The sequence below is a fragment of the Rousettus aegyptiacus genome, unplaced genomic scaffold, assembly GCF_014176215.1.
Source record: "Rousettus aegyptiacus isolate mRouAeg1 unplaced genomic scaffold, mRouAeg1.p scaffold_m13_p_12, whole genome shotgun sequence".
Lineage (NCBI taxonomy): Eukaryota > Metazoa > Chordata > Mammalia > Chiroptera > Pteropodidae > Rousettus > Rousettus aegyptiacus.
The window spans coordinates 17,631,337-17,658,072 of NW_023416287.1; the positions used below are offsets into that span (position 1 = coordinate 17,631,337).

Here is a 26,736-nt window from a genome sequence, read left to right on the forward strand (position 1 = left end):
AGCAGGTTCCAGAAGAGAATGACCTGAGAGACAGAGAGACAGACAGAGACAGATAGAGACAGACAAACTGAGACTCTTGGGAAAACTTGAGAAAACTGGTAAACCTGCAAATATTTTGATAAAACAGACTATTTCTTATGTCAGGTCTGGGAAGTTAAAAGTCACAGTAAAGCTGTCATAGAATTATACTGAAAAACTTATGCCTAACAGAACACTTGACACCCTTTGCTCAAGCTAAGAATTAACACCTAGGTGCAATTATAATGTAAGCTGCATTACAGGAAAAACTCATTTTCTTAACTTAGTTCCATTTATCAAGTCCCATGCAACCCTTTTCTCCTTGCTAGTTCCCATATGCCCACCCCTACCCCTATTGACTATGCCACTTTGTGGGTGCTTCCCAGAACCAAGATCTTTAGTTTAAGTGGGCTCTCCTGATTTTGCACCCATTTTAACAGACCACGAAACACCCATCATAAGCAAATTTAAATACAGTTTTACAATAAATACAATTTTATAATAATCATCTTCCACAGAACATTCCACTGAACAAGCACGGAATTAAGAACAAGTACAAGCGAGACACATACCTTTGGGGAGCTGGGTTTGGGGTCACTGTCGCCCCTGCTCCTGTCTTGGTCTAGAGGCCAGCCCAGGCGCGGGGAGAGGGAATCGTCACCGTTCTCATGGAGGGAGTTGACTGCGTCATCAAGGGCAGAGCCCCGGGTCTCCACCACCAGCTTCTGCTCCACAGCAGGGTAATAGGTGCGGGGCTTCTGGTAGCAGTGCTCGCTGGTGATGTAGGACTCCTCCACAGATCGGGGCAGGGGCTTCTCCACCGCCCCGTTCAAAGTTCTATAGCTTGGGGCTTCCTCCTTGCTCTTGGCCTCAGCAACATGGATGTGTTTGGAATGAGATTTCTCGTCCCCTGAGTGCTGTTTCCAAGGCTGACACCACAGCTGCAGGTCAGGATGCTCCTTGCTCCTGTGGGGAGGGCAAACACAGAAAGGGCTCTGGAGTAACTGGAACCACCTCAGGGGCTTTCAGTTCCCAACACTCTCTCCATAGGGAGAAGAGCTCCCATCTGGGCCACGTGATCACAAATCACCCTTTGCCAAGCAAAGAGGGAAATAAAATTTAGGGTCTCTGAGACCACCCCCAGGCAAGCTCCCACTGTGCACACACACCTACAGTCAGAAGGCCTGACTGCATTTCAACTCAGCTACTACTGATTAGCAGTGCAACTGGGATGAGTCATTCAGCCAGCCTTGTTCTTGATTCCTCCTCTGTAAAACTGGGCTAACCATCTGTCTGCCATCAACCATTGAGTTTAATAAAGATTAAGTGAATTAATTTGAATAGAAGTACTTTGTTGGCAGTAAAATGTTTTTCAAATATGACTTACTAAAAATAACCATAATTTAGTAATAAACAAGTCACAATAACCCTGACATGCAATGACACTCAATTACAATAATGCAATGATGATCCAAAGAGGGGAGAAAAAGAAAATCAAAAGTCATCTATCTATAGGCCATTAATAATAAAAATTCTTCTAAAATCTTCTAAATCTTCTAAATTTTCTAAATCTTCTAAATTTAGAAAAGTTTACTAAAGAACAAGGATTCTGATCTTTTGAGCCATAAACTCTTCTGAGAATCTGCTGAAAGCACTGCCTAACATGTATATGCACATAAAACTGTGTATGACTTTAGAGTTTCCCAGATTCATTCACTGTTTGAGTTTTAACCCAATAGAAGGTCCCTAAATTAACTTATTGAGAATCAATTGTAAAAAGGGGAAAATAGACTATAGAATAGAAAACATAAAAGTCAGAGTAGGTGTTTTGTGAAATTTTAGTTTCAGTTTTATACATGTGAGTGATATAAAATGTATTTCTTACTGTGGGATAGATATATATTTAAGTTTTAACCCATTTCCCATTTAGAAAAAAAAAGTGCAGCTCATTGCCAGTGTTAATTTTATATAAACATGCTCTCTGAGGCTGAAGCGAATCTGACTGGTTTTCAATGTCAAAATAAAGCATAAAAACTGTTCTTGAAGTTATTTCTAAACAGAATTTGTCTCTAATTCTAATGTAACAGAAATATATATGATCAGTATTTAATAATTTTCCTTCGTGTGGTAAATTTCAAAGCACGGAACAACACAAAGTGGAACATCTAGGATTTGACATTTTCAGCAATAGAGAATAACTGTATTTTGTAAATGGAAATACCACTACTAAAAATAGAATGCTATAAATAGAATGATGTCATTTGTTTCCAAAGATTATCGACATACTAAAGCGATGCGAAAATAATAATAAAGGTGAGCTATTTCATGGCAAACTTGGGGACAAGGTTAGGACTATAATCTGCGAGTTATCTTGGGGTAATTGTTGCAGCCACAAGCACTGCCAGCAGGTATTCTCGGGGCAAATGGGAAACAGGTTAAAGCTACTACTATAGATAAACTTCACCTTTTAAGTCTTCTTTACCACCTAGAGCTTCCAATCCTTTGATCGCTAAAAGAAAGAAAGTAAAGAAGAGAGGGAAAGATGATGGAGATGCAGGAGAAAGAAAAACTGGGCTTCTCAGGGAAGGTCCATTGCTACCAGCAGTTCCAAGCTGGGAGGGCAGTGTCCTCCAGGGAGTGCTGGGAAACAAGTGGGAAGACAGACAGGTGCTGCTCACATTTGGTTCACAGATGTGTAGAAACATGTGGGGCCTTTCAGACTGTCACAGTGATGAGGGCTACTACTGGCATTCAGTCCATAGAATCCAAGAATGTTAAACATCCTGTAATGCCCGGGACAATCTCACACAGAGAATTATCCCATGGGATAACTGTCAACAGTACCTTCCTAGCCCCAGCTGAGAAACACTGAAACCAGATAAGCAGGAAACCACAAGCTTAATTCACTAGCAACTCCCACATATGGGTACCCCTAATGTACTATACTGAAGCCTTCCTGCAAAAGTGGAATAGGCCATAAATATGAAGGCAAGGAGTGACCTTACAGAACCTAAAATTCTCCACCCAAGGTGGCTACAACTATCCACCGACTATCAGCTCTCTCACTCCAGCAGTCCCCAGTACCAATACAACTCCTATCCACTGGGGAAGGAGCATCATGGCAGCCTGGGCCCCTGGGCCACTTCTAACAGGGTATCACAACCTATACCAGGAACCCCAGGCCCCAGACACACCTCTGAAATCATAACTGCATCAGGGCAAATGGGAGTCACTGTTAACTTTCAGGTCCACTGTAGTCTGAAATCTTTTAATAAAAAACATATATATAAGCCCCAGTATAGACCTCCTCTTGCATAAGAATCACAAAAGTCTTTGATCCCTCCTTCCTATAAGTTTCATTCTCCCAGATAAGATCTGAAGCCCCAACTGCTACTTCTCTACACAAGGACAACCCTGGTCTTTCCTTGTAAGTCCTGCCAATCATGAAGAAGGTATGCACAGCCATGCATGCTACTTTTTAAATGACAACAGATGTTCTGAAGTTATTCCCAGTTTTATTGTTTGCCTTTGAAAATAAATCGGCCAGGTCATTTAGGAACAATACTTGAGAATGAAGACCCAGAGACTATGAAAGCAGAGACTACCTCCACATAATGGGACCACCTCCCCTCTCCCAGGATCTGTCTTCCACAAAAAATGGCTGAGAAAAAAAAAACCCAGATCCTCTTCTGAATTGCTCAGAGAAGTCACATTTCATTCCAGTACAAAACCACTTCTGTAAAGATGAAGGATCTAAATGGGGACTCAAAAGGGACAAGGTTCCTGAATATGGAACATTGACTGTGAGAAGAAAGGGAACACCAGCTGACTGAATCCTCAAATGAAAAGATATATAGCAAAGTTCACAATCCAAAGCATCACCTGAGCTTTTTTAGGCCCTCACATGAACTACCTTCTACCTACCAGTTAATTTCTGGCATCTCATTAATTCATTTGGTTAAAATGCAGTAAAGTTTTCCAATTTTATAAAATGTGAGAAAATAGCTAGTCTCTGACATCATATCCAGGGCTGTCACTTCATTCAGTTTCCCTCAACAGATACTGTCACAGTAATGGCTAACTGCCCCCCAGCAACCACCCTCCCCTCCTCTTATACCTACCTCCACCCTCACTCCTGAGTTTCAGCAGAGCACATGGCCACCTGCAGTTAGGTGTGTCCAAGAAACTACTTGCTCCCTCCTTTTTTTCTTTCCCCCTCCTGGGGGTTGGAGCAGAGTGGAGGTACAGATGAGACTGCTTCAACCACGCAGATGAGGATAATCCCAATGGAATGCCAGAGCATTAAGACAGAAGGAACCCAAGGTGCCAAGTCCCCAGATGGAATCCTGGAGAAAAGTCACCTACCTAGCCTGGACCCCTGCCTACCCCTGAACCATGTTACATGAGAAAGAAAATTCTATTTTGTTTTAGCCTCTATTTTTAGGGTCTTTGCTATAACAGCTTAGCTTTTACCCAAGCCGATATATACCCTTGCTGAATGTGCCCTGGTCAACCACTCTTTGTCATGCCAGTACTTTAAGGCAGGCCTCTGTATGCCAGATTGTAAGAGAAAACAGATCCGCATTCTGCCATTTCAGGGCTCTGACACTCTGCCTGACAACAAGGGGCCTCCAGGACTAATCAGCACAAAGAAAACCTTGTCAGGGAGTGTCCTGTCACATCTGATTCACTCGGGGCACTAGTTTGTCATTGTTGGTGACTTAATTAAAATGGCACCCTATGGGCAGGTTCATGAGAGAACTTATGAAGAGATTGTTACTGAAGAGGAGCTGTCCCCACCACAGACTATGCTAATACTCAAAAGAAAACTCATGGAACCGCTGAGGAGAGGCAGTTAGAAAGGTTAGCGACAAGTACTTGCCAGAAGCCAGGACTGGATCTACCCCTGGAAACCGTGGGAGAGTGGCTGCCCTACTCAAGGTCCAGTTACCCAATACGGTAAAGTGGGGATAGGTTATAAAATGCAACAGACCCTAAAGTGGGGATAGGTTATAAAATGCAACAGACCCTAATTAAAAGGCGCATGTCTTTCTCAGAGCTTACCGGAACTTGGATCACCTGACATACAGAATACAACCACAGAAGAGAACTCACACTCAAATTTACCCCAAACTCTGGCCACTAAAAGCTAGAAGTCCAGCTCCAAAAGGCTTAAAACTTTTCTGTTATGAGCAAACCGTCAAGAGACATGTTTAGTGAGCAACCTCTATTCTAAAGAGCAGGCTGGCCAACACCTCTTCCAATAGTTTTCGATTTTACTTTGCTTACCAATCAAGAATGTTTAGGATAAATAGATAAACAGAAGGTGGTATTACATACAATGGAATATTGTTCAGCCTTAAAAAGAAATTCAATACAGGCAACAAATACATGAACCTTGAGAATATTATGCCAAGTGAAATGAGCCAGTCATAAAAAGACAAATACTGTAGGATTCCATTTATATAAGGTACCAAGAATAGTCAAATTCATAGAGACAGAAAGTAGAAGGATGTTGCCAGGGGCTGGGGAGAGAAGAAATGGAGAAGAGTTGTTTAATGGGTACAGAGTTTCAGTTTTACAAGATGAAGAGTTCTAGGGATTGGTTACACAACAAAGTTTATGAACCTAACACTATTAAACTGTACACTTAAAAACAGTTAAGATGGTCATTTCTGTATGATCAATATCTTACCACAATTTTAAGAACAAAAACAAAAAAACTCGCAACTGTATACTAAAACAAAAAACAAACTCAACTATAAATACATACACTATATCTTAATTATAGTGGTGGCTGCACGGGTGTATACATTTGTCAAAACTCAATGAACACGTAAAATGGGTGAACTTAATTTATGCAAATATAACAAATATAACAAAGAATTTTTAGTAAAGGTCTCAAACTTATCTGTTATCGTTGATTCTGAGGTGTTCCAATTTCTTAAATTTATCCCCCATTTACCCCCAGACCATGTCAATCGGATGTTTCCCCAAAGCTATGGTGCCATACTTACTGCAAGATGCTCATCTTCAGCTGCAGGCCATGTAGAACCTCAATCACTCTCTGCACATCACCGAGAAGTTGGTGGGTGGCCACAATCTTCTTCGCATTCTGTTGGGAGTAGTTCTCTTCTAAAAATGCCAGACCATGCATATGTCCCCTGGTCAACCATTCCTTGTCATACCAGTACTTGAAACCAGGCCTCTGACCTAAAACAGTGATAATGAGAGAGTTAATACTCGGCCTGAAAGAAACCCAGGCCATTTCATCATTGTACAGTTATCATACAAACTATTGGAAGGACGGACTGGTATGTTCATTTTACTCATTTATTCATCCAACATACATTTACTTGGCATCTACTATACGTGAGGCTCCCTACTAGGTGTTGGGGACAAGGTAGTAAGGAATGTAAATTTCCTGATCCCTGGAAATGGCCAGAGGTGTGGTGGGAACCTGGATACCTCCTTCAATTTAAATCACATCATCCTCTATCCTATGTAAGACCTGCAAAGACGCCCTCCCACACACACAGAAGGCTAAAGCTCTAACTCAAGCCTAGTAAGACCTACAGGACCCAGCTCCTTTCTGCCATCTTGGCCCCACCCTTATATTGGCCTCCTTCAGTTGCTGGAACACATCAAGCTTTTTCTGGTTGTAGGGTCTCTGCTCTAGCACCCCCCTCTGTCTGGAACACTATTCCCTAAGCCCTTTGTAGGACTGGCTCCTTACCATCTCTCCTCAGAGACGCCTTTTGTCACCTCCCAAAGTAAGAGAGCCTCTTCAGTGCTTCCTAGTCGTTTCCTATCTGCTCACTTCGCCCCCTCACAGCATTTATCCCTATCTAACAAGTTCTTATTTATTTGACTTCTTGTGACATCGGTTTCTGGCCCCAACTCCACTAAGATCCAGAAGAGTAGAAACCATCTTGTTCACAGTGCCTGGCAAAAGGCATCTCACATGGATTTCTCAAATGGAAAAAAGCCCCAAATTCCCCTCCAGCTGTCACCTACCACCAAACTAAATAATGATCTTGTCCCCTCCCTTCTCTGGACCATCGTTTCCCATCTGTTACAACAACAGATGAACTGGACAGCTTCAGTGGTCTTGTTCATTACAGGGACACTTGAGAAGGGCTGAAAACACGTGTGACTTGGCAGTGCTTCCTGCCTCAAAATCCCAGAGAATAGCTTTCAACCAGACTATTGTTCACCTCCCAATACCTAAAAAACCTGAAATAACCTGGGTAATCCCTATCAAGGTCCTTGGGCTCTTTCTGGCTTTACCAAGACATGAAGTGAGGACGTACCTTGATTTTGTCAAAAATATCTTTAGGTAACCTTTAAAGAATAAATCTGTTAGGTTAAACTTCTGGCCCAAGACACTGCAGTGTCAAACACAATCTATAAATGTGACAGACATTGAGTGTTCAATTCAAGGAGAAATCTATTCACAGTCTTGGCAATTACAGTTTAAAAAGTTCAGAAAGTGTGCTGGACTTAATGAAGATTGTGTGTGTGATTTCTAAAAAGGGGAAAGTTGAGGGAAAGAATGAAAAACAATAAAGTAGACAAAAGAGATTTTTAAACAGTGCCCTAATGAGCCCTTGGGATATGCGTGGAATCTCAGAGGCAGCTGCTGCAGGAGTGGCCTGAGCAGCAAGATTCAGAGCCACACTCCCTGTTTTACAAGACAAAGGTCAGAGACACTGGTTCTCTTCTTCTGTCATGTCGCGGCTAGACCTGTATTTGCTCACTTGTCAATTATCAGCGCTGAATTAAGTGGTCTCTGAGATACTGCCTATCAATAATAGTCTATGATTCATAGACTAATCTTCTTACCATATTCTCTCCTTGAAATAAAGGGAAAAACAGAGGCATATTCCTTTCTGTCTATGGACTAATTTACCACAAGGAGACAGTGTCACAACAGAAGTTATCATGCCTGAGGGGAACCAACCTGCTGGAAAATGAACTATGGTAGCCAATCCTTCCCTATACAACCAGCAAAATCAAGAGATTTGGCTTCACAAGCCAGTTCCAATTCTAATTTGCTTCATGAGATTAGGAAAGTTAATCATATCCCTGAGCATTGATTTCTTTCTCAAAAGCAAAAATGAGAATAGGAGTTCCTATCGGGCCGCTTAGAGGACTAAAAGGAACAACAGAAGCAGAGACTCTCAAGCACTATCTAGCTGTAAGGAGATCATGGGACTAGAGAGCTGAGGGGAGACCTTACAACTGGTAAAGGGAGAAGATGTCACCACCCTACTGATAGCAAGACAAGAACCACAGATATATAATCCATCCCTGAGACTCTTGGAAAGGGGCACCCCAGAGCCACAGGCCAGCCCTGTGGCCATGGAACAATGAAACTAAGGGATCCTGTTAAGGAATTATTCATTGTTCTGGGTGACAGGCTCTTGGAAAGCACACTTTACCTCCTCCCCTCTAAGGCATATCTCCCTTCCTGATGGCAATGAAGCACAAATGCCACCAGAGGGAGCAGAGGCACATTTCTAACCTTTCGACAGTCCTGAAAAGCCAAGGACAGAGCCCACACCCTCACAAACTCTCAAGAAAAGGAAAAGGTGCTGCTCTGGCAGCCCACATTCTAAAACGGGAACAATACAGAGAAGATTAGCATGGCCCCTACACAAGGATGACACGCAAATCTGTAAAGCGTTCCGTAGTTTTTATAGTGTTTCAGTCACACGAGATGAAAAAGTTCTAAAGATCTGCTGTATACCACTGTGCTCAGTTTACAAACAATACTGTACTACACACTTAAAAATCTGTTAAGAGGATAGATCTTGTATTACATGATTTATACTACAATTTAAAAAAATCCTAGCTCAAGGCCAGGCCTTCTACTAGATGAACCTCTTCACACATGGTCTCTTCCTGCTAAATTCAGGACAACTGGCCACCAAGTGAGTGAGCAACAAAGGCGAGGAGGAGTCAGAGTCCAGCCGATGCTGAAGAAGAGTCTCAAGATCATAGACACTTAGGCTGCTAAACAGGTGCTGTGCTAAGGAAAAGGCTAAATACTGTTATTATCCCTGACTCCAAATATCTCTACCTGGAGGGTCTTGGCAAACATAACAGGTGTATTTCTCAGGCACATTTTCTTCCAGTAATCCCATGCAGACCCCATGCTGCCAGCACTGGCACTCTTCACACTGTTAGAATTAAAGAAGCAATAAAAATTAAACTCAGAAGGTATCCTCCATCCAAAAATAAGACCCACCTGTGGGGGGAAGTAGCAGGGGAGGTAGAAGGAGAAATGAGAGAGAGCACTCCCAACTGACTGACACAGGAGCTGGGCTACAACCACTCATCCAGAACTGCACTCACCAGTATGGCAGCCACTAGCCACCTGTGGCTCTTTATATTTACATTAACAAATTAAGTTAAAAATTCAGTCAGTTCCTTAGTCCCACTGGACATATCGTAAGTGTTCAAAAACCATATGAGGCTAGTGGCTACTGTACTGGATAGCACAGAAGAACATTTAGATTAAGCAGTGCTGGTCTCTGTTTTCACACCCATTTCTAGAAGCTTTCATTTTTCTGATCACTTTATGAGGACAAAAACTATTCAAGTTCTTAGAGGCAGGTTAACTTAGAATGACAAAAACCTGAGTTTGAATTCTGGCTCAGACATCCATTAGCTGTGTAACCTTGCACAGGTCACTTCTCTATCCTGGGATTCAGTTTCCCCATCTGCCAAATGGGATACTATTTCTACTGACCACGGGGGGCTGTTTATGAGGAATTAAGGGGTCATGTGTAAAAGCTCCTATCGCAGAGCCCAGAACATAACTTTAATGTATTAAGGGCCGCCTACTACTAATGGGTAAACTAACTCTGATACCTCCTGGAGTATCCCTGTGCTACACATTGCTTTGATTCTCTCTAAACCTTACCAAAGGTCACACAGCTGAAGAGAGGCAAAGGTGGATGAGAACACAAACCAGGAACTTGCAAGGCTAGTTCTTTTAATCTCTAAACTTCATCGCCTTACTTGGGGAAGAAAGAAGGGGGAGAGGGAAGAGAAGGACAGGAGGTACAGAGGGAAAGAAAGGAGCAGACGATGAGGGCAGCATTGGGAGACCTAAGGATAGTAAGTCTGATGGCTAAGGGCCCAGAGGAGGAAATGGAAAGAAAAGCAGATGGCAAGAGATAGTAAGAAAACTGAAGCAATTCCAAAGGAGGGCGCTAAAGCTTGAAGTACCCAACCAAACGGAGAACTCTGGAAAGTGAACAGCTCAGAGCTTCCTGACATGGGCTGAAGGTAAAACATATCTAATATAAAATTTACCATTTTAACCATTTTTAAGTGTATGTGGCATTAGGTGAATTGGCCACAGACTGGCCAAAAGGGACTAAAAGTCCAAAGCTAAGACAGTCTTCAGCCACTTAGAGTCAGATAGTGCCTTGGCATCAAGAGTGCTTTCGTGGGCAGATACACACCCTCTAGAAAGCTGATCATTCATATTAGAATCAATAGGGAAGAGAGACTTCATATAAGCTCTGACTGAGATTCTTCAAATTCCAATGAGGAAATTAAGGCTCAATGGAAAAGTAGAGGGCATAACAACAAAGGCAGTTAGTAGCACAAAACATAATAAGAATGATAAATCTCTCACCAATGACTTTATAAGTGTCTTGAGAACTAAGATGCACCACAACTGAATCAAATACAGCCAAGTTGAAAATTTCAAAATATCTTTCTTCATGTGGGTCTGGCTAAAATATGTCACTCATTTTTAAAAAGTTTAAATTTAGAATTAACAAGAATAACAGAAAAGATAAACTATCTAAGAATAAAACAAGCAAGATCTTATGAAGAAAAATTTTAAATACTATTTGAAGGACACAGAGACTTAAGTCAATGGTAAGGTATACCTCAGTCTTGGATAGCAAGTCATTATGATAAGAATGTCATTTCTCCTTGGGAGAAATAATGCAGTGCTAATAAAATGATAAATGAATAAATAGCTATGGAACTAGATAAAAGCTACTTTTATAGATTAATAGCCAGGAAATTTGGGGGGAAAAAAAAGAGCAAAAGGGTACTACCAAGTATTTAAAAATTATAAAGATACATAATTAAAATAGAATTGTATAAGCAAATATGTAGACAGATGGATCAATGGAAAAAAAGAATCCAGAAAGAGATCCAAATACAGGTAGAAATACAGTAAGTAAAGGCAGAAATAAGAGTAAACAAAGGTGGCATTTCAATGGTGGGGTATAGTGTTGGAGTAACTTGTTAGCCACAGCCCTCACTTTGTTATACCAGCATAAATTCCGAATGGATCAAATATTTTTATGATTTTTAAAAAACAAATGAAACCTCAAAAGTACCAGAAAAAAGCATGAGAAAATTCTTTTTACTGACTTTTCTATAAACTTGTATAAACTTCCAAAGAGGAAGCAACTATTAGTCAAATCTCAGAAGCCGCTAAAGAAAAGTTTGATATATTTGACCTCATAAAAACAAAATATCTGTAAGACAAGTCAAAAAACAGATGACAAAGTAAGTACAAATATTTCTAACTGTTCTCATGGCCTATACAAAAAAGTATCTGCAAAAAGCCTATACGAATCAAAAATAAAATCACCAACTATTCAACAGAAAACTGGATAAAGGACATGAACAGATGGGTCAGAAAAACAAAAATTAATTCTTAAATAAAAAGATGTTCGCAAATCAAGAACAAATTAATGTAAACTAACCTAAATTAATATAAATTAATGTGAAATAAAACCAGACTAATAATAATGCATACACGGTATTTCTAAGTTTGAGGATTATGTATAAATATCAATCAATCTTTTATATTTTTATAGACTATCTGAAATTTTTATAATAAACATTTATTACTTTCATCATGAAAGTGTAATTTATTCTCATGAAAAACTGTCTATAGAGCATAATTTTCATTTACATATGCATGTGTATGTGTGTATTCCAAGATATTCACTGTGGTTATCCCTGGGAAAAAATAATCTGGGTAACATTTGTTTTCTCTGAGATTTTCTATTTTCCAAATGCAGCAATTATAAATTTTTTAAAATTTATTTAAAAATAAATTATAAAAGACTATACTTAAAAAAAGAGACTATATTAATAGACTATTTTTTCCACTCCTCTGGAAAACAAAGATAAAAAGTTTAATACTGCCCTATAATAAGGGTGCTGCCAAGACTGTTCCTTGGTACTGCCTCCAGAGAGGGTTTATACAATACTGTTATGACGAATAGCAATATTTGTCAAAATTATAAATTCATATGCCCTTTAGCCCAGGAATTCTACTCCCAAAATGCAGTCCAAAAGGTATACTTACACAAAAGTATTCATTACATCACTGTTAAGATTAAAAACAATCTACATGTCCATCAATAGGGGAAGGGCTAACTAAATGATCATCCATCCATCCATTCATTATGCAGCCATAAAAAAGAATGAGGAAGCTTTTTTAAATTTGAAAATGGAATGGTCTTTAACATATATATTGTTATATGGAAAAAAAATACTGAAAATATTACATTTAAAATAACATTTGTGTTTTTAAGAAAAAGATGGTTGCAGGGCTATGTGAATGTACTCAATACCAATTCACTTAAATGGTACACTTAAAAGTGCTTAAAATGGTAAATTTTATGTTACATACATTTTATCACCAAAAGAAAAAAAAAAAAGAAGGAAAAAAAAAGAATGGAGAGAAGGTATTTGTTATTGCTTACCTAGCCACAATGTTTTGGGAATGATACACAAAGAAGGTGATAAGAGCTCACTCCAGGGAAGGTAGTTAGGGGGCACAGGTAGGGGTAAGATGTTTCTCTGCATACCTCTGTATACCTTTTAAACACTGAACTATGTGAATGCATTATCTAGCAACGAATAATATAAATTTTAAAATAAATAAAAACTTTTAAATGGGCTTCTTGCTAAAATTGCTACACAGTTTTTACTGGAGTTTGGCATCTAAAACACATTTGTTGCTCTAAGGCAAAGGTCAGTAACCTAGAGCCCATACGTCAAATTCAGCTATAGTCCTGTTTTGTTTTGTTTTGTTTTTTGGTAAATAATGTATTATATGAACATACCCAGTCATGCTCACTCATTTTACATATTGCCTATGGCTGCTTGGGACAGAGCAAAGTAGTTCCAACAGAGACCCGAGGCCCTCAAGGCCTAAAATATTTATTATCTGGTCTTTTAAGAAAAAGTTTGCCAAAACCTGCCCTACAGCAATTAAAATTAATGTACGTATCTTCTAGAAAACAAACTAAATATATTCTAGGGTTATACAAATTATCAATGTAAGTTGAAAATCTATTTTAAGAAAAAATTACTCAAACCTTCCTAGATGATGAATACATATTTAAAACTAGAATGAATTTTTAAAGTTTTAAATGTATTAACTCCCTCTAAATTTATGCCTTTTGGTAAAAGTTACTGAGTAGTCATTGCTCAGGGAAAAGCCAGAAACCATCCCTCCATAACACGAAACCAGCTGGAAGTAAGTAGACAGTAGAAAAATTTTCTACAGCAAAACCCAAAGTGTTCTGAAGTGAGCTCACCATCACCACAATGCCAGACAGGAAGCCACAGTGTTGAGCTGAGCTGAGGGGAAGGCCATGTGGAGCCTGAGGAGCAGGAGATAGATAGAAGTCAGTGCCTGACTCTGTCATGTAATGGCTGGTGTGGCCTCAATAGTTCCAAACTTAGTTTCTTCAGATAGCACAGAATGGAACATCAAGCTCTACCCCACAAACACCTCATGATCCTTGCTAATTACAGAAAGTCAGTTGAGAAAGGACCAGAGTAGATCGGCATGGGGTCTCACACTGATTAGCCGGAAAAGCCTTGGCAGAGGGCCCTTCATTACTCAGCTACTAAAGATCACTACGGACAGAGGGCTAAATCAGGCTCCCAAGGCCTGGAACAGAACACATGCCCAGAGAGGCAGGATGAAAACTAACACTCTTCAACATACTTTTAAAAACCAAACTTAAATAAAAATAAAAATGCATATTCAAGTATGTTCCAGGCTTAATGTTAAGACAACAGGGCCCACTAGTACACACAATTCTGCACTGCTAGGCTAGCTAAGTGTTATGCTGTCCTTCAAACAAAGCTTTTCCTTCCATCTCTGATTAATTAAAGTGACTACACAGCATGCTGTTTAGGAAAAGTCACCTGTACAAAGGCTGTGTGCTTTAGGCTTATCTCACAAAAAGAGAAAAAGAACTGAGCGGCTGAAATGCTCCAAGTTGGCCATTGTCACTCATTACCCTGACTGCATATCAGACTTCATGGGACTAGGCCCTCCATTCACATTTCTGAACTTAGAAGTAAAGATTATCCATTTTGAACTTTCAAAACTACTGCTTTTACCAGTTGAAAAAGTCTGAAAACCACTGACCTAAAGCATACATAAGGTCATAAATATCAGGTAGTATTTGAGACCATTCATGTACCCTGAATTCCCAGAGGTTACTTCATAGGCTATTCAAAAGGAAAGAAATTCCCAAAGAATCCTAACCAATGTAGCCATGGCTTACTTAAAAAACTCAGGTTCCCTGAACAGCCAGGCAACTGCCGAGACACACATGCTATTTATGACAGCCCTTGGAGTCAGCCAGATGGGAGCCACCTCCACCAGAGCTGTGATTAAGAGTAAGAGAAGGGCTAGAGGCAAGCAGGTGCTGGCCAGTGGTCTCCCCAAGGCAGGAAGGGAGGCGACCTCGCAGGCACATCCCAAAGATAGAAATGATAGATACAAATGTCAGAAAAATAAAGAACAAGAAACAGACAAGTTATAAAACTGGCCTCCATTCTTTAGGCCATAAAGAAAATGTACTTCAGAGAGAAGGAATGGGCCCATAGGAAGATTAAACTGCCATTCCAGAGACCTGAGGCCCTGCTGTTCACCTCCTAACTGTGTGACCACAGGCAAGGCCCTTCCCATTTGTGGGTCCCAGCTGCCCCAAGCAAAGCATGAGAGGTTTAGACTCAATGATCCCTCAAGTCCTCTCATCTTCTGTTAATAAGCTATTTACACCAGCCTGAGATTCAGAGGAAGCTGAACCAAAAAGCAAACCTTGATCTGCTGCTGATAATGCTTCCTATCTGGGGCTTCTGACGTGACTTGCTTTTGTTCACCTCAAACTGTAGTCCCTCAAAACTCCCTCCAAAGACCAGCTTGAACTTCTCTATACCTGTCTCCTGGAAGTGCTACCTACCTGAATCATGAAGTCATTTTCCTCCTGAACCTCACAGATGCAGCGGACCACTTCAAAGTCATAGCGGTCATCCCCATCGAGTTCCTCGTCAGGGTTGGTGGTCACATCGACATCTTGGCCATACTCCTCATCGCTCCAAAGAAAGCTCTCAGAAGAGGACTCACTCAAATTATCCTCTTCTGAGAGAAAAGGGAAAACAATAGCCACTATTTTAAATTATATTATAAAATTTTTAAAATCCTAGATCATCAACAGTGGAAATGACCTTACAGATTCAGTCTATGAACTTTCACAAAGCTGGGAAATGGGGACTCCAATCTGTTCCTTGGGTCTGTCATCTAGTAACAGCCCAAATGATGAATGCCACCTAGCAGCAAACTGAACTCCACTTCTTCATTTTACTGAAAAGCCCAAGGTAAGTGGCTGCTCAAGGTCACAATGAAGCTGCAACTCCCCCATGAACTCATCATCCCTAATGACTCAAATGTGTTCTTCAACCTCACCCCATCCAGCCAGGACCTGGCTTACAGTCAAGTCTGTATCCAGAGCCACCTTTAAAACTCTGTAGAAGGTGAAGGAATGAGGAAAGGCAAGAATAACCAGCACCAGAATCACTAGGTCTTGGGGTCTGATTATAGTTACAGCTAACCTTTACTAATCACGTATTCTGTACCAGACGCTGTTCTAAGTATTTTATATATACTATTAACTCCTTTTAAATTCATAATCACCCTACAAGTTGCTGGAGAAGGGGAAGCTTCGAGGTTGACTCAGATTTCCCTGAGCAACCAGGTTAGTTGCAAAAGCCATCACACAAGAAATGCAGGAATGGGAGGGTTGGTGTGCAAGGGGATGGGGGATAATGGATTTGGTTATAGACACACTGGCTTAGAAGTACCTAAGAGACATTCGACCAAGAACAAAGTTGGAAAGAAGACAAGTTAAGGGAAGGTACAGATAATGGCCTTTGTTTTATCTGATGTACTTCTTATTTTAAAAAATATAACAGATTATACTTGCAGAGGGTCTGGAGAGTAGACTATAATAGCAACATAAATCCAGCCTTCTCAGATCATAGTGCCACACAAATGATCAAGCCAGCAGAGAGCCTCCTTACCAGATACTTTCACTTTCCCTTTGTGGTTTCCAGATTCTGAGCCATGGAGCTGTGGGGTCATGCGGACCCCGGGCTTGTGTGAGGACCCACACCTGGTGACAGCAAATGCCTTGGGTGGAGAAGGTTCCTGGGAGGCATCACTGATCTCCTCACTGCACGGGCATTCTGGAAGAACAAGATCAGGGAGGAATTAGCACCCACAGACAGCATCAGGGCATTCCAGAATCCATCCCGGCCAACCAACAGCTCCGCTGTTCGAAGAGCTCAAAGGTTTGGGAGTGATTCAAGTAGAAAGGCGTGCGGAGGAGAGATTCAGAGATTAATTCTTCCGGCTACCTCTGAGAACCTCAAAACCAAAAGCTTCCTCCTTATCACCTTTCTTCCCCCTTTTCTGATAACATTGTTTTTCTCAGCCAGAAGGCACACTGAGAAAAAAACATGGTGTCCCTTTAGCTCCCAAAGTTTGAACACTGATTTTCTTAAAAAAACAACATTTTTGTGAGGGCTAGATATACATTTTTCAAGAAGTGAATCCTTTCCTGAAAGGGTTCAAACACGTGTGTTAAGAGTTTGAGTTGAAGGACAAATACAGTCCCTCATCTGCATATCCTCTGCTACTATGGTACTCTCGTATGCACTGTCCTGTGACAGGGCACAGTGGCCAATGCAGCGCACGGGAGGGCTTTTCTAAATGCCAATGTGACCTTGTAACTCCCAGGGTGAATGGGCTCCTCCCCTGCCAGGGCCCATGCCAGGCTGAGCCCACAAATTCCAGCAAAGGCCTGCTGGCCCTTCCTCTCCTCAGTTCAGGCTCAAAGGCCAGCACTGAGGAGAAAGCAACCCCCTGGCCCACTCATGGTCAGGAAACCAAGTAAACACCCCACAGGAAAAATTACCAGGTTTGGTTTTCTTTTTCTTTTTCTTTTTCTTCTTTGGCTTCACTCTCACAAACTCTTTGAATTTCTTCTCTTTATTCTTTTCCTTGTCTTTTGCAGCTAGAATTAAATACAGGTGTAAGTACTGGCATTCTAACGTTTTGTTTTCAACTCTGGGTGTTTACTCTTAACTAAGCAGGCATATCCAATGTGAAGAACTAAAATTGGTGGTGAAGAGTTTCCGGTCTATTCCCCCTGGGATGTCATCTTCTGTTCCCCTCAGAGTTCTGAAGCCCCTACTCCATCAATTAGCCTTTAAACCTGGAGTTGGCAAATTCTAGCCCACTGCTTGTTGAAACATATCATGTTCATTTGTTACATGTTGACTACGGCTGTTTTCATGCTTCAACCACAGAGCTGAGTAGTCCGGACAGAGAGCTGGTCCTCAAAGCTGAAAAATTTATGGTCTGGCCCTTTACAGAAAGGCCTTTACTTCAATCAATGCTCTTCCACACTGGCATATTGCATACTGCAATCACTGGGGGAGATTTTTAAAAAGCAAATACCCACGTTCCACCCACAAAGATTCGCTTTAATTGGCTTAAGGTGAGACCTGGGTATGTGGATTCTGTTTGATTTTTTTTTTTCTTTTACAATGATACAATTCACAAAACATAAAATTATGCTTTACAAAATGACCAATTCAAACCTTCCAAATACCATAACTTCATTTTCTGTTATTATACACAGCAAAATTCAAGTTATTGATACTCCCATCCAAACTTTTTGTCCCCACTCAACATTTCTAGTTGATATCACACTAGACATCTTAGCTAGTACAATAAGAAAAGGAAAATACAGATTAGAAAGGAAAGTAATAAAACTGCAGAGACATTATTGTAGAAAATCCCAAAGAAATAACAAAAACAAAAACTGAACAGTGACTATAGCAAGGTTGCAAGATATAAGATTAACATACAAAAGTCCATTACTTTCCCGTATATTAACAATGAATGATTGGAATTTGAAATCAATAAATAGCAAGAAGGCTCATATATCTCCACTGGAATTGAAATTAGAGTTAGGTTGAAGGAAAGAAGATGGTGCGGGCTAGAGGCAGATCACGTAGGGCCTTATAAGGAAGTTGGCCTTTATTATGATTACTTAGGGGGCTAATGAAAGGATATGAGTTAAAAAGGAATGTGAATTGATGGACCTTTACCCACACATATATAGAAACTGTTGCCCGCTCGTTTTTAATATGTAAATTCAGGTCTTAATGACCTCCAAACTAAAGAAACTATACCCATTAGCTTAGTGAAATGTGAACAGCATTAACCCAGTCAGTAGAACTGGCTGAAAAAGAGGTATCATTTAGGTCCTGGGATTCTTGAGATAGGACAGATAAAGATGTAGCACAAAAATTGCCAAAAGCCAGGCATACCCAATTAGCACCTAAGTATGGGAGTTATTTTGGGCTTCTCTTAAGAACAACCTTTTTTGCACTTCACATTTTATAAAACAGCATCACATCCTTTAGGGAACCCAACAGGCAGCAGGAGAAGGGGGAGTTCATTCCATACAAGGGATTCCTAAAAACTCCACATTATTTGAATTCACATAATTCATGACTAATAATATTCTCATAAATTGAAAGTATAATGAACACAGTCATTGGCCTACAAGCTTTGAGATCATGCAGTTGATGAATTTTTCTCAATTTCATGGGATCTGCATTAATTCAAATTTTCTACATAAGACTTTTTATATCACACAACTTCAGACTGGTAAATTTGCATAAAATACAGCTTTATCTTAACATTATTACCCCTTTATAGAACAGAAGTGAAATTCAGAGAATCTGCAAGATCACATGTATTGGTGTACAGAAAAGGTGAACTCAGACCTACTAGAGGACTTGGGCCTCCAACTCCTGGGTTCCGTAACAGAAAATGAGCACAGGGCATAGATCTGCTCTCTAGTTCAACACAGCCGCCGCCCCTTCCCTGGTTGTGCAGGTTTCTCCGTTCACTATGTACTTGCCTATATAGTACACATTGTGGATATCTCCCAGAATGTCTCACTTTCCAACCCCCTGCCTCGCTGGGCAACATCTAAAGGGTTTGGACAGCACTGATGCCACACTCATTAAACCAACAAGAATAATCCCATGCCACTTGTCTCAGTGACAGACTTAGACAATCTGAGCCTGGGCCAACTGGTTCAGAGGCAGGAACAGAAATGAACTAATCCAACCCAAACTTAGGACTCTGGCCCAACATATATAGAATCTTGTTAGATTTGAATGTAGCAGCATGAAGCCTTAAATGATACTGGCTACCATCTTATGACAAGGGTATTTAACCTGAAAACAGCAGTGAAAATGGTAAGACACTGGGTCCTCAACCAACAGTCCTGGAGTAGTACCTCCCCTGGACTTCCCTATTACGTAAACCAACACATCCCCTTTGTTGCAGAGTCAATTCAAATTGGGTTTCCTGTTACTTCTAACTAAAATCATCCCAAGAATTGCAGCTGGTCGGAAATACAGTCACATTAAGCTTTAAAGAGCCCCCTCCTGAAACTTCAATTAGAGGAGTAAACAATGAGGATAAGAAGAAGAGAGATTCTAGGAATTGTTCTAAAGAAGCACATGTTCTCTGAATAGGGAAGAAAGAAACCCTCAGAAGCTCACCCTGGCTTCTGGCTGAAGGCTGTGAAGTCATATGTGGCCTTAGAAGGCAGAACTCACAGGGAGAATTGCTCAGCAGGGACTAACCTAACCCAACTGAGACTCTAAGGAACAGGGAACGACAGGTGACAATAGACAAAGCTCATTCGGACGGCACGTGTGGACAGGAAGTCTCCTGCAGAGAGGTACTGCTATTTCCCACCCCAAAGCCCAGAGAAGAGCATCCTTCTCTGGAGTCCTAAAATACAGCAGAGCCTAGAGGTGAGAGTATGGGCTCTGTAACTAGATTCAAATCCTGGCTCCACCACCCGCTAGATGTGTAGAGCTAGCTTCAGATTAATCCATCTCATTTGCACCTCAGTTTCCAATCTATAAAGTGGAAATAATAGTACCCACTTCATAGGGTTTGTTTTGAGGATTAAATAAGACAACACAAGTAAAAAACTGGAACAGTGCCCAGCACACAGCAAGTATTCAAATGTTAGCTGCTGTTATCTGACTTGCGATACTCTCTGCCAAAAAAGTGGTCCTGGTCTGCTGTCAGTGGTCTCCATAAACAGCCTGACCAACTGTTTTGTGACCCACAGAACATGTACCTGGCTGCAGAGCTTCTTTCTGAATGCCCAGACTCAGCTGGACAATGAGGAACTTCCTGCCAGGGCTCTGGATCAAAGAGCAACTTGTCACCTAAGGAGTGTGAGGCTTTTTCCAGGATGGCCACTTGCCCTTTTCTCAGGCTACAGGCACCCATCGGGAGACATACTAGAGCCCTTCTTGCTCCCCCTGTGTAGCCTGCTCCCTATTTCTCCATCAGATCGTCACTGAGTTATGAACACATAAGACATCAGACTGCTGCTTCCAGGAGGGAAGAGAAAATAATATCACCCTCATCTATGGGAGAACTACTTGTATACCACAGAGCATGGCCACACAGCTGGGATAAGCTGTGACCGGCAAGAGAATAGGCATTCAAGGGCAGGGCAGGTATGTTCTTGATGGGAGTCTCACTGCTCATCAGAAAAACTGATGTTCACAGCCTAACGCCATCATTTCACTATGTTTACCTTCCCAGTCTCATATGCCATCAGTCCCCTACCATGGATCCCGCCCACATGTCAACCTAAAAGGGTCCTCCAATAAACCCCTCTCTCAAGCCCTGCAGTTTTCTGCCTTAGCTCATATGGCAGGGACTGTTATGCATTAGTCAATACCCATTTCTCCACTTCTTGCACAGGAAAAAAGTATATTTTCCAGCTTCCCCTGACCAAGGTATACCCAAGTACAGATGTTCAGGGCATAAACAGAAGTGATGTGTATTACTTCTGGGTTGTGCCCTTAAAAGGAAGAGGCATGCCCTCCCTTTCTCTTCCCAGCAGCTGAAAGACAGACAAGGCAGTGAACAATTTTGGACCATGCAGGAGAAAGCAACACCTTAGGCCTGGTGGAACAGTGAGGAGAAGGCTGGCCCTGGACAACTTCATAGAGCCACAGCTGACAGGTTCTGTGACTTTAAGTGAAGAGCTTATGGTCTGATCTGAGAAATAAATCTCTGTCTTCTTTAAGCCAGCTACTTTGACATCATAACCTATACTCTAATTAGCTCATATGGCTGTCCTCCCTTTACGAAAGAGGGCACATTCCCGTGAGAAGTACAAGAAAGGTGCAGACGGCAACAAAAAAGTGCCCAATCCTGTGCCCCAAGGCTCACTTTGGCCTAAAGCCAAGGTTTATACAGAGCTAGAATATGAATCAAATGGATGTGAAAATAGGTAATATGCACAGATGAGGGCCCCTTTGATCCTAGAATATTCTTTCTGGGCCAAATCTCTATTTAGAACTAAACTCACCTACGCAGAAAAATACCCAAATACCCAGGAAGCCTGAACTTGCCCCTAAAGAGAATTTATTAAATGGATTCTGGTATTGTGAGAAACCTCATTTGGAAAAGCAAATCTAAATTGACCTTCCAAATTCACTTATGGGACTATAGGCCTGGCTGAGGGAAGAGAAAATATGTGAAGGCCAGAATCAGAAGAACACCTTACGGGCGAGTGATCATGGCAGTCTGTTGTCAATACCTTTGCTCTGCTTGTTTCCAGTAGAGAAGTGCCTTTCCTATTCCCCTGCATTCTGGTCCGATCCTCACCCTTTTAGGCCTAACTCAAATGTCACCTTCTCTCAACATCCCACCCCTGCTCTACAGGCAAAATCTGAATCTGTTCCCACAGCACTTTATATGTCCCTAATATAAGGACTTAGCCCTTTTCACTGTATCTGTTTATGTGCTTTTCTACCTACAGGAAAGGGCCTTGTCTCATTCATACCTCATCCTATATCATCACTTTAGAAATGAGGAAATCAGATCTGTGAAGAGCTCAGATCACAGACAGACAGTAGCAGGACTGCTACTAATATTTGGTCAATGGCCTGTAAGACCGGAATTGCTTCTCCTGCTCAATGTTATTGGCAGGAAAATTGAAGGAACCAAAAAAATCTCTGGAGAGCTTTTTCTGGTCCTGATGGATGGACTAGAAGCTCCAGGAATCTCCATTAGAACCCAAGTTTCCATTTACCATAATCAGAGGACTCAGCATAAAGGGGGTACTTTTTACAGTAATTATCCCCAACTAACACAAATCCTATAATATTCTGTCTTCCACTTAAGCATGTCAAATTCACACTGCCGGTAAACCAGCTGTCAGAGTCTCACCTTGAAACATCTCCCCAACTGAACTCCCTCAAATGTCTATTAAGTTTCAAAGAAATCTCCCTAAAGTTTCTCTGTAATAAAATGTTAACATGAGATTTTAAGGTAATCCTTACTAACATCATTGTAGTCTCTATAAAAAATAAACAGTGCTGTAGGGAAATATCTTCAGTTACAATAATGATGAAATTAGACTCAAATGTGGACCTCACCAGAAAATCATATATCACTTTTTAGCTCTGTTGTTTTGTCCTGCTGGCAGGGACGGGGAATGGGATGACTGCACCCATGCTGCTCTGAGCATGTGTTCTCCTGCTGGCTGTGGAAAGAGCTCCCTTTCCTAAACTGTTCCCACTTCATGCTGGAAGTGCCAAGGCCTTCAGAGGCTAAGTGACTCTCTCAAGGTAACTTGGGCAGCAAGAGGCTGAGGTGAGAACAAGAGTGAGGTATCTCTGCTTCCTCCAGGAGGGCCACAACTCCGAGATACAACCCCTGAGAATCACTTGTCATTTTCAATCTTTAGGGATTCAACTGGACCAGACCAACCTAACACTGGTTTTCTGTGTCGGAAATGCAAGTACTATGACCTGAGCAACAGAGCCCCCCATGATACAGACACAACATGAAATGAAAATACTTACATGGGGAACTGGCAGAGACGCGCTTCCTGGTCAGGTTCTCCTGACTGGCCTTGTCTGAAGCTGAAGAGCCCCTCGTTTGGACATGCCTCTTCCCTGGGCTCTCCTCTGGCTCTGGAGACTTCTCCATTCCGTGGAAATACTTCATGTGATAGTGCAACAGTTTGGCTTTGCGGAAAAATTTTAAACAATCCACAACCTTGCACCTAAATTTGTGGTCTAGGTCGACAGCTGGTGCTTTAGATGTCACGAAATCATCTGTTTTCTTAAAGGTATTTGTCACTGAAAAACAAAAATACAAAAATCCCTTGTGTTTATCCTAGTTATTACAATACATACATTAACACATGGCAATAAAAGTGCAAGAGTAGCATGCAGATATAGCTGGAGACATCAATCAGACTGCCATTACCTCCCAAGATTACCCTTTAGGAAGAATGGCTATGACTTCAGGAGAAAAAAAGAGACTCACCTGCTATTCACATACTGAAAGAAGGAATCAACATGTTTGTTTAAAGTAGCCATACAAGTTTTCAGGGTTTAAGACTTAGAGGAAAGAAAAAGTGAAAATACTAAAAACAAAAACAAGGATCCCAATCCGGCACTTGTTACTCATGAGATTCAGACTCACCACCTTTCTAGTCCCTCTCTGTACGGACAGAACTAGGGATCATTCTGGTGGGATCTCTTTATTAAACCCAAGAGATCCTACAATAGTTACTGCACAGAGAGTGTTAACTGTCACAAAGATTTTAGTATTGAGGTTTTTGAGACTTCACTTCCATGTACTTTGTTTGATCAAAAGGACTCACAGACTATAAAGGGAAAAAAAAAAAGTCAACCAAGCAAATGGAGCTGAAGGCATGAGGAGAACTTGGAGGACTCAATGACTTGGAGGACTCAATGATGAAACTCAAGAGACAAAAAAGTCTAAACACTCCCTAAAACCAAATAAACAGAAGGCAATGGTCTGTCATGCATCAATGACAAAAAGTAAAACTGTTACAAAGCTTTCCTGTTAGAATATCAGTTTATAGTCAATAATATTGTGATAATTATATATGGTGTCAAATGGGTAATAGACTTGGCAAGGTGATCATTTTGTAAGGTATATATAAATGTCTAAATCACTATGCTGTATACCTGAAACTAATATAATACTGTATGTCAACTGTAATTGAAAAAAAAATGTTTTATACCAATTTACTGAAGACTCCCTTCACAATGCCCTCACCTCAATCAGAGCAATTACCTTAAACTCAAGTTCGCCTACTCTACAGAACAGGTCACCCAAGAATATACTCTTATGAGTGAATCAAATTTTTCCTAAATGCAATGATACAAGTTCCATTAGAAGCAGATAGTGTGCTGAACCTCTGATAAATAGTATGATTACTTTTTCAAGAACCATTTCATAACCAAAAGGAATTTTAAAAATTCTTAAACTCAATCTAAATCATACTCTATTTCAAATGCAGCACAGGGTATAGTTGTAAAACTAACTGGTAGGCTTGATGATCTGGTGAATGCTGTTATATAGGCAATTAATTTAAACAAATAAAATATTCTACACTCACACACAGAGCAGAATGCTTCAAAATCACTTTCTATCCATAATGAGATGTAAGAGCTCAAATCAGTTAGATGAAGTTAAGAGAAGAAAAAGTAACATAAAGTAATGGCTATATAAGACGAGCATATCATGGAGAAATTCAAAACTCTAATCTCCTAAAATTCTTGCTTAAAACCAAATACAAATAGTTTCTCTGGAATTTCATCCTCTTGGACTTATTAGGTTAAACCAAATGGATCTGCCATTTTTTGCAGGTTAAAAGGGTAAAATATTGGCCATTTCATATAGTTCAACTTAATAATTCCTTTTCCATACAATTTCTTGCAAAAATCACTGAACACAGCTCCACTGACCACCACGTGAACAAAGCTAAGGTCTGAGATCAAAGAGTATCAATGCCTGCCACCACCTAACTACAATAGTCAAGTTCAAGTAAACTCAGCCATCCTTTGATGCATGTGAAGTCCGGATTTTTGATAAAGTTATTTATAATGCAAAAGAAAAATGCTAAAATACAAACATCTTTGAATTTTTAAAAAATATTAAGAATTGAAAATGATCTTCAACAACTGGTGTTGAGAAAACTGGACAGACATATGCAACAACAACAAAAAAAACTAGACTACACTCTTAAGCCATATACAAAAATAAATTCAAATGGATTAAAGACTGAAAAATAAGGCCTGAAACCATAAAACTCCTAGAAGAAAGCATAGGTAAACTATCTGATATCAGCCTAAGTAATACCTTTTTGGATATGACCCCTCTAGCAAGGTAAACAAAGCAAAAATAAACAAATGGGATTTCATCAAACCAAAAAACTTCTGCACAGTAAGGGAAACCATCAACGAAACCAAAAGATTGAATGGGAGAATATATTTGCGAATGACATATCTATAAGGAGTTGATATCAAAAATATGTAAAGATCTCACACAACTCAATAACAAAGATAATCCAATCAAAAATGAGCAGAGAACATGAAAAGACACTTTTCCAAAGAAGACATACAGATAGCCAACAGACATATAAAAAGATGCTCAATATCCCTGATTATTAGGGAAATGCAAATCAAAACCAAAATGAGATACTATTTCACACCAGTCAGAATGGCTATTATCAGTCAACAAATAATATATGTTGGTAAGGATGTGAAGAAAAGGGAACCCTTGTGCACTGGTGTTGCCACTATAGAAAACAGTATGGCGATTCCTCGAAAAAATAAAAATAAAAATAAAAAATAAATCTACCATACAACTCGGCAATTCCACTTCTGGGTATTTATCAAAAGAAAATGAAAATATTAATTTGAAAAGATATACACCCTAGGCTCACTGTAGCTTTATTTGCAATAGCCAGGATATGGAGCAACCTAGGTGTCCATTTGATAGATGAATGGATAAAAACGTGGCATTTATATACAATGTTGTATTACTCAGCAATAAAAAACAAAGAATGAAATCTTGCCATTTCCAACAACATCAAAAGACCTAGAGGGTATTATGCCAAGTGAAGTAAGTCAAAAAGAGAAAGATAAATATCGTATGGTTTCACTTATGTATGAAATCTAAAACAACAAAACCCACAGCTGGACAGCCTAATTCAAATCCTGGCTTTCTGCTTCTCCTACCTGTTTCCTCATATGCAGGGTAGAGATAACTTCTTCACTGAGTTGTGAGAATTAAATAAATTACATGCAAAGATCCTAGGAAAGTGTCTGGCATGTGTCTTACTATACAGTATCATTTTGGGCTTATGAACAAATGGGACTTATGAACAACCTTTCAGGAATTAACCTGCTCGTTAGCAGGAAAACAGAAGTCCCCACCACTCCCAGCTTCACTAGATGCTCATG

At 40.4% G+C, this 26,736-nt stretch overlaps 1 protein-coding gene and 1 non-coding gene across 6 annotated transcripts in view; one reads left to right on the forward strand and one right to left on the reverse strand.

The window, feature by feature from the left end:
- Positions 1 to 26,736, reverse strand: part of PHF20 (PHD finger protein 20) — a 104,858-nt gene that overhangs the window by 8,053 nt on the left and 70,069 nt on the right. For 2 of the 5 annotated variants that reach the window (XM_036229450.1, XM_036229451.1), the window contains exons 10-17: positions 23,314 to 23,592; positions 17,295 to 17,393; positions 16,399 to 16,563; positions 15,282 to 15,460; positions 13,617 to 13,682; positions 9,104 to 9,203; positions 6,036 to 6,231; positions 591 to 984 (exon numbers count right to left, since the gene is read on the reverse strand). In XM_036229450.1, the coding sequence (XP_036085343.1) occupies positions 591 to 984; positions 6,036 to 6,231; positions 9,104 to 9,203; positions 13,617 to 13,682; positions 15,282 to 15,460; positions 16,399 to 16,563; positions 17,295 to 17,393; positions 23,314 to 23,592 (1,478 nt within the window). The remainder of the gene's footprint in view (positions 1 to 590; positions 985 to 6,035; positions 6,232 to 9,103; positions 9,204 to 13,616; positions 13,683 to 15,281; positions 15,461 to 16,398; positions 16,564 to 17,294; positions 17,394 to 23,313; positions 23,593 to 26,736) is intronic. The other 3 variants (XM_036229452.1, XM_016127246.2, XM_036229453.1) reach the window with 3 other exon arrangements.
- Positions 8,613 to 8,718, forward strand: LOC118610142. Its single transcript, XR_004953801.1, has one exon. It is a non-coding gene; the product is annotated as a U6 spliceosomal RNA (small nuclear RNA).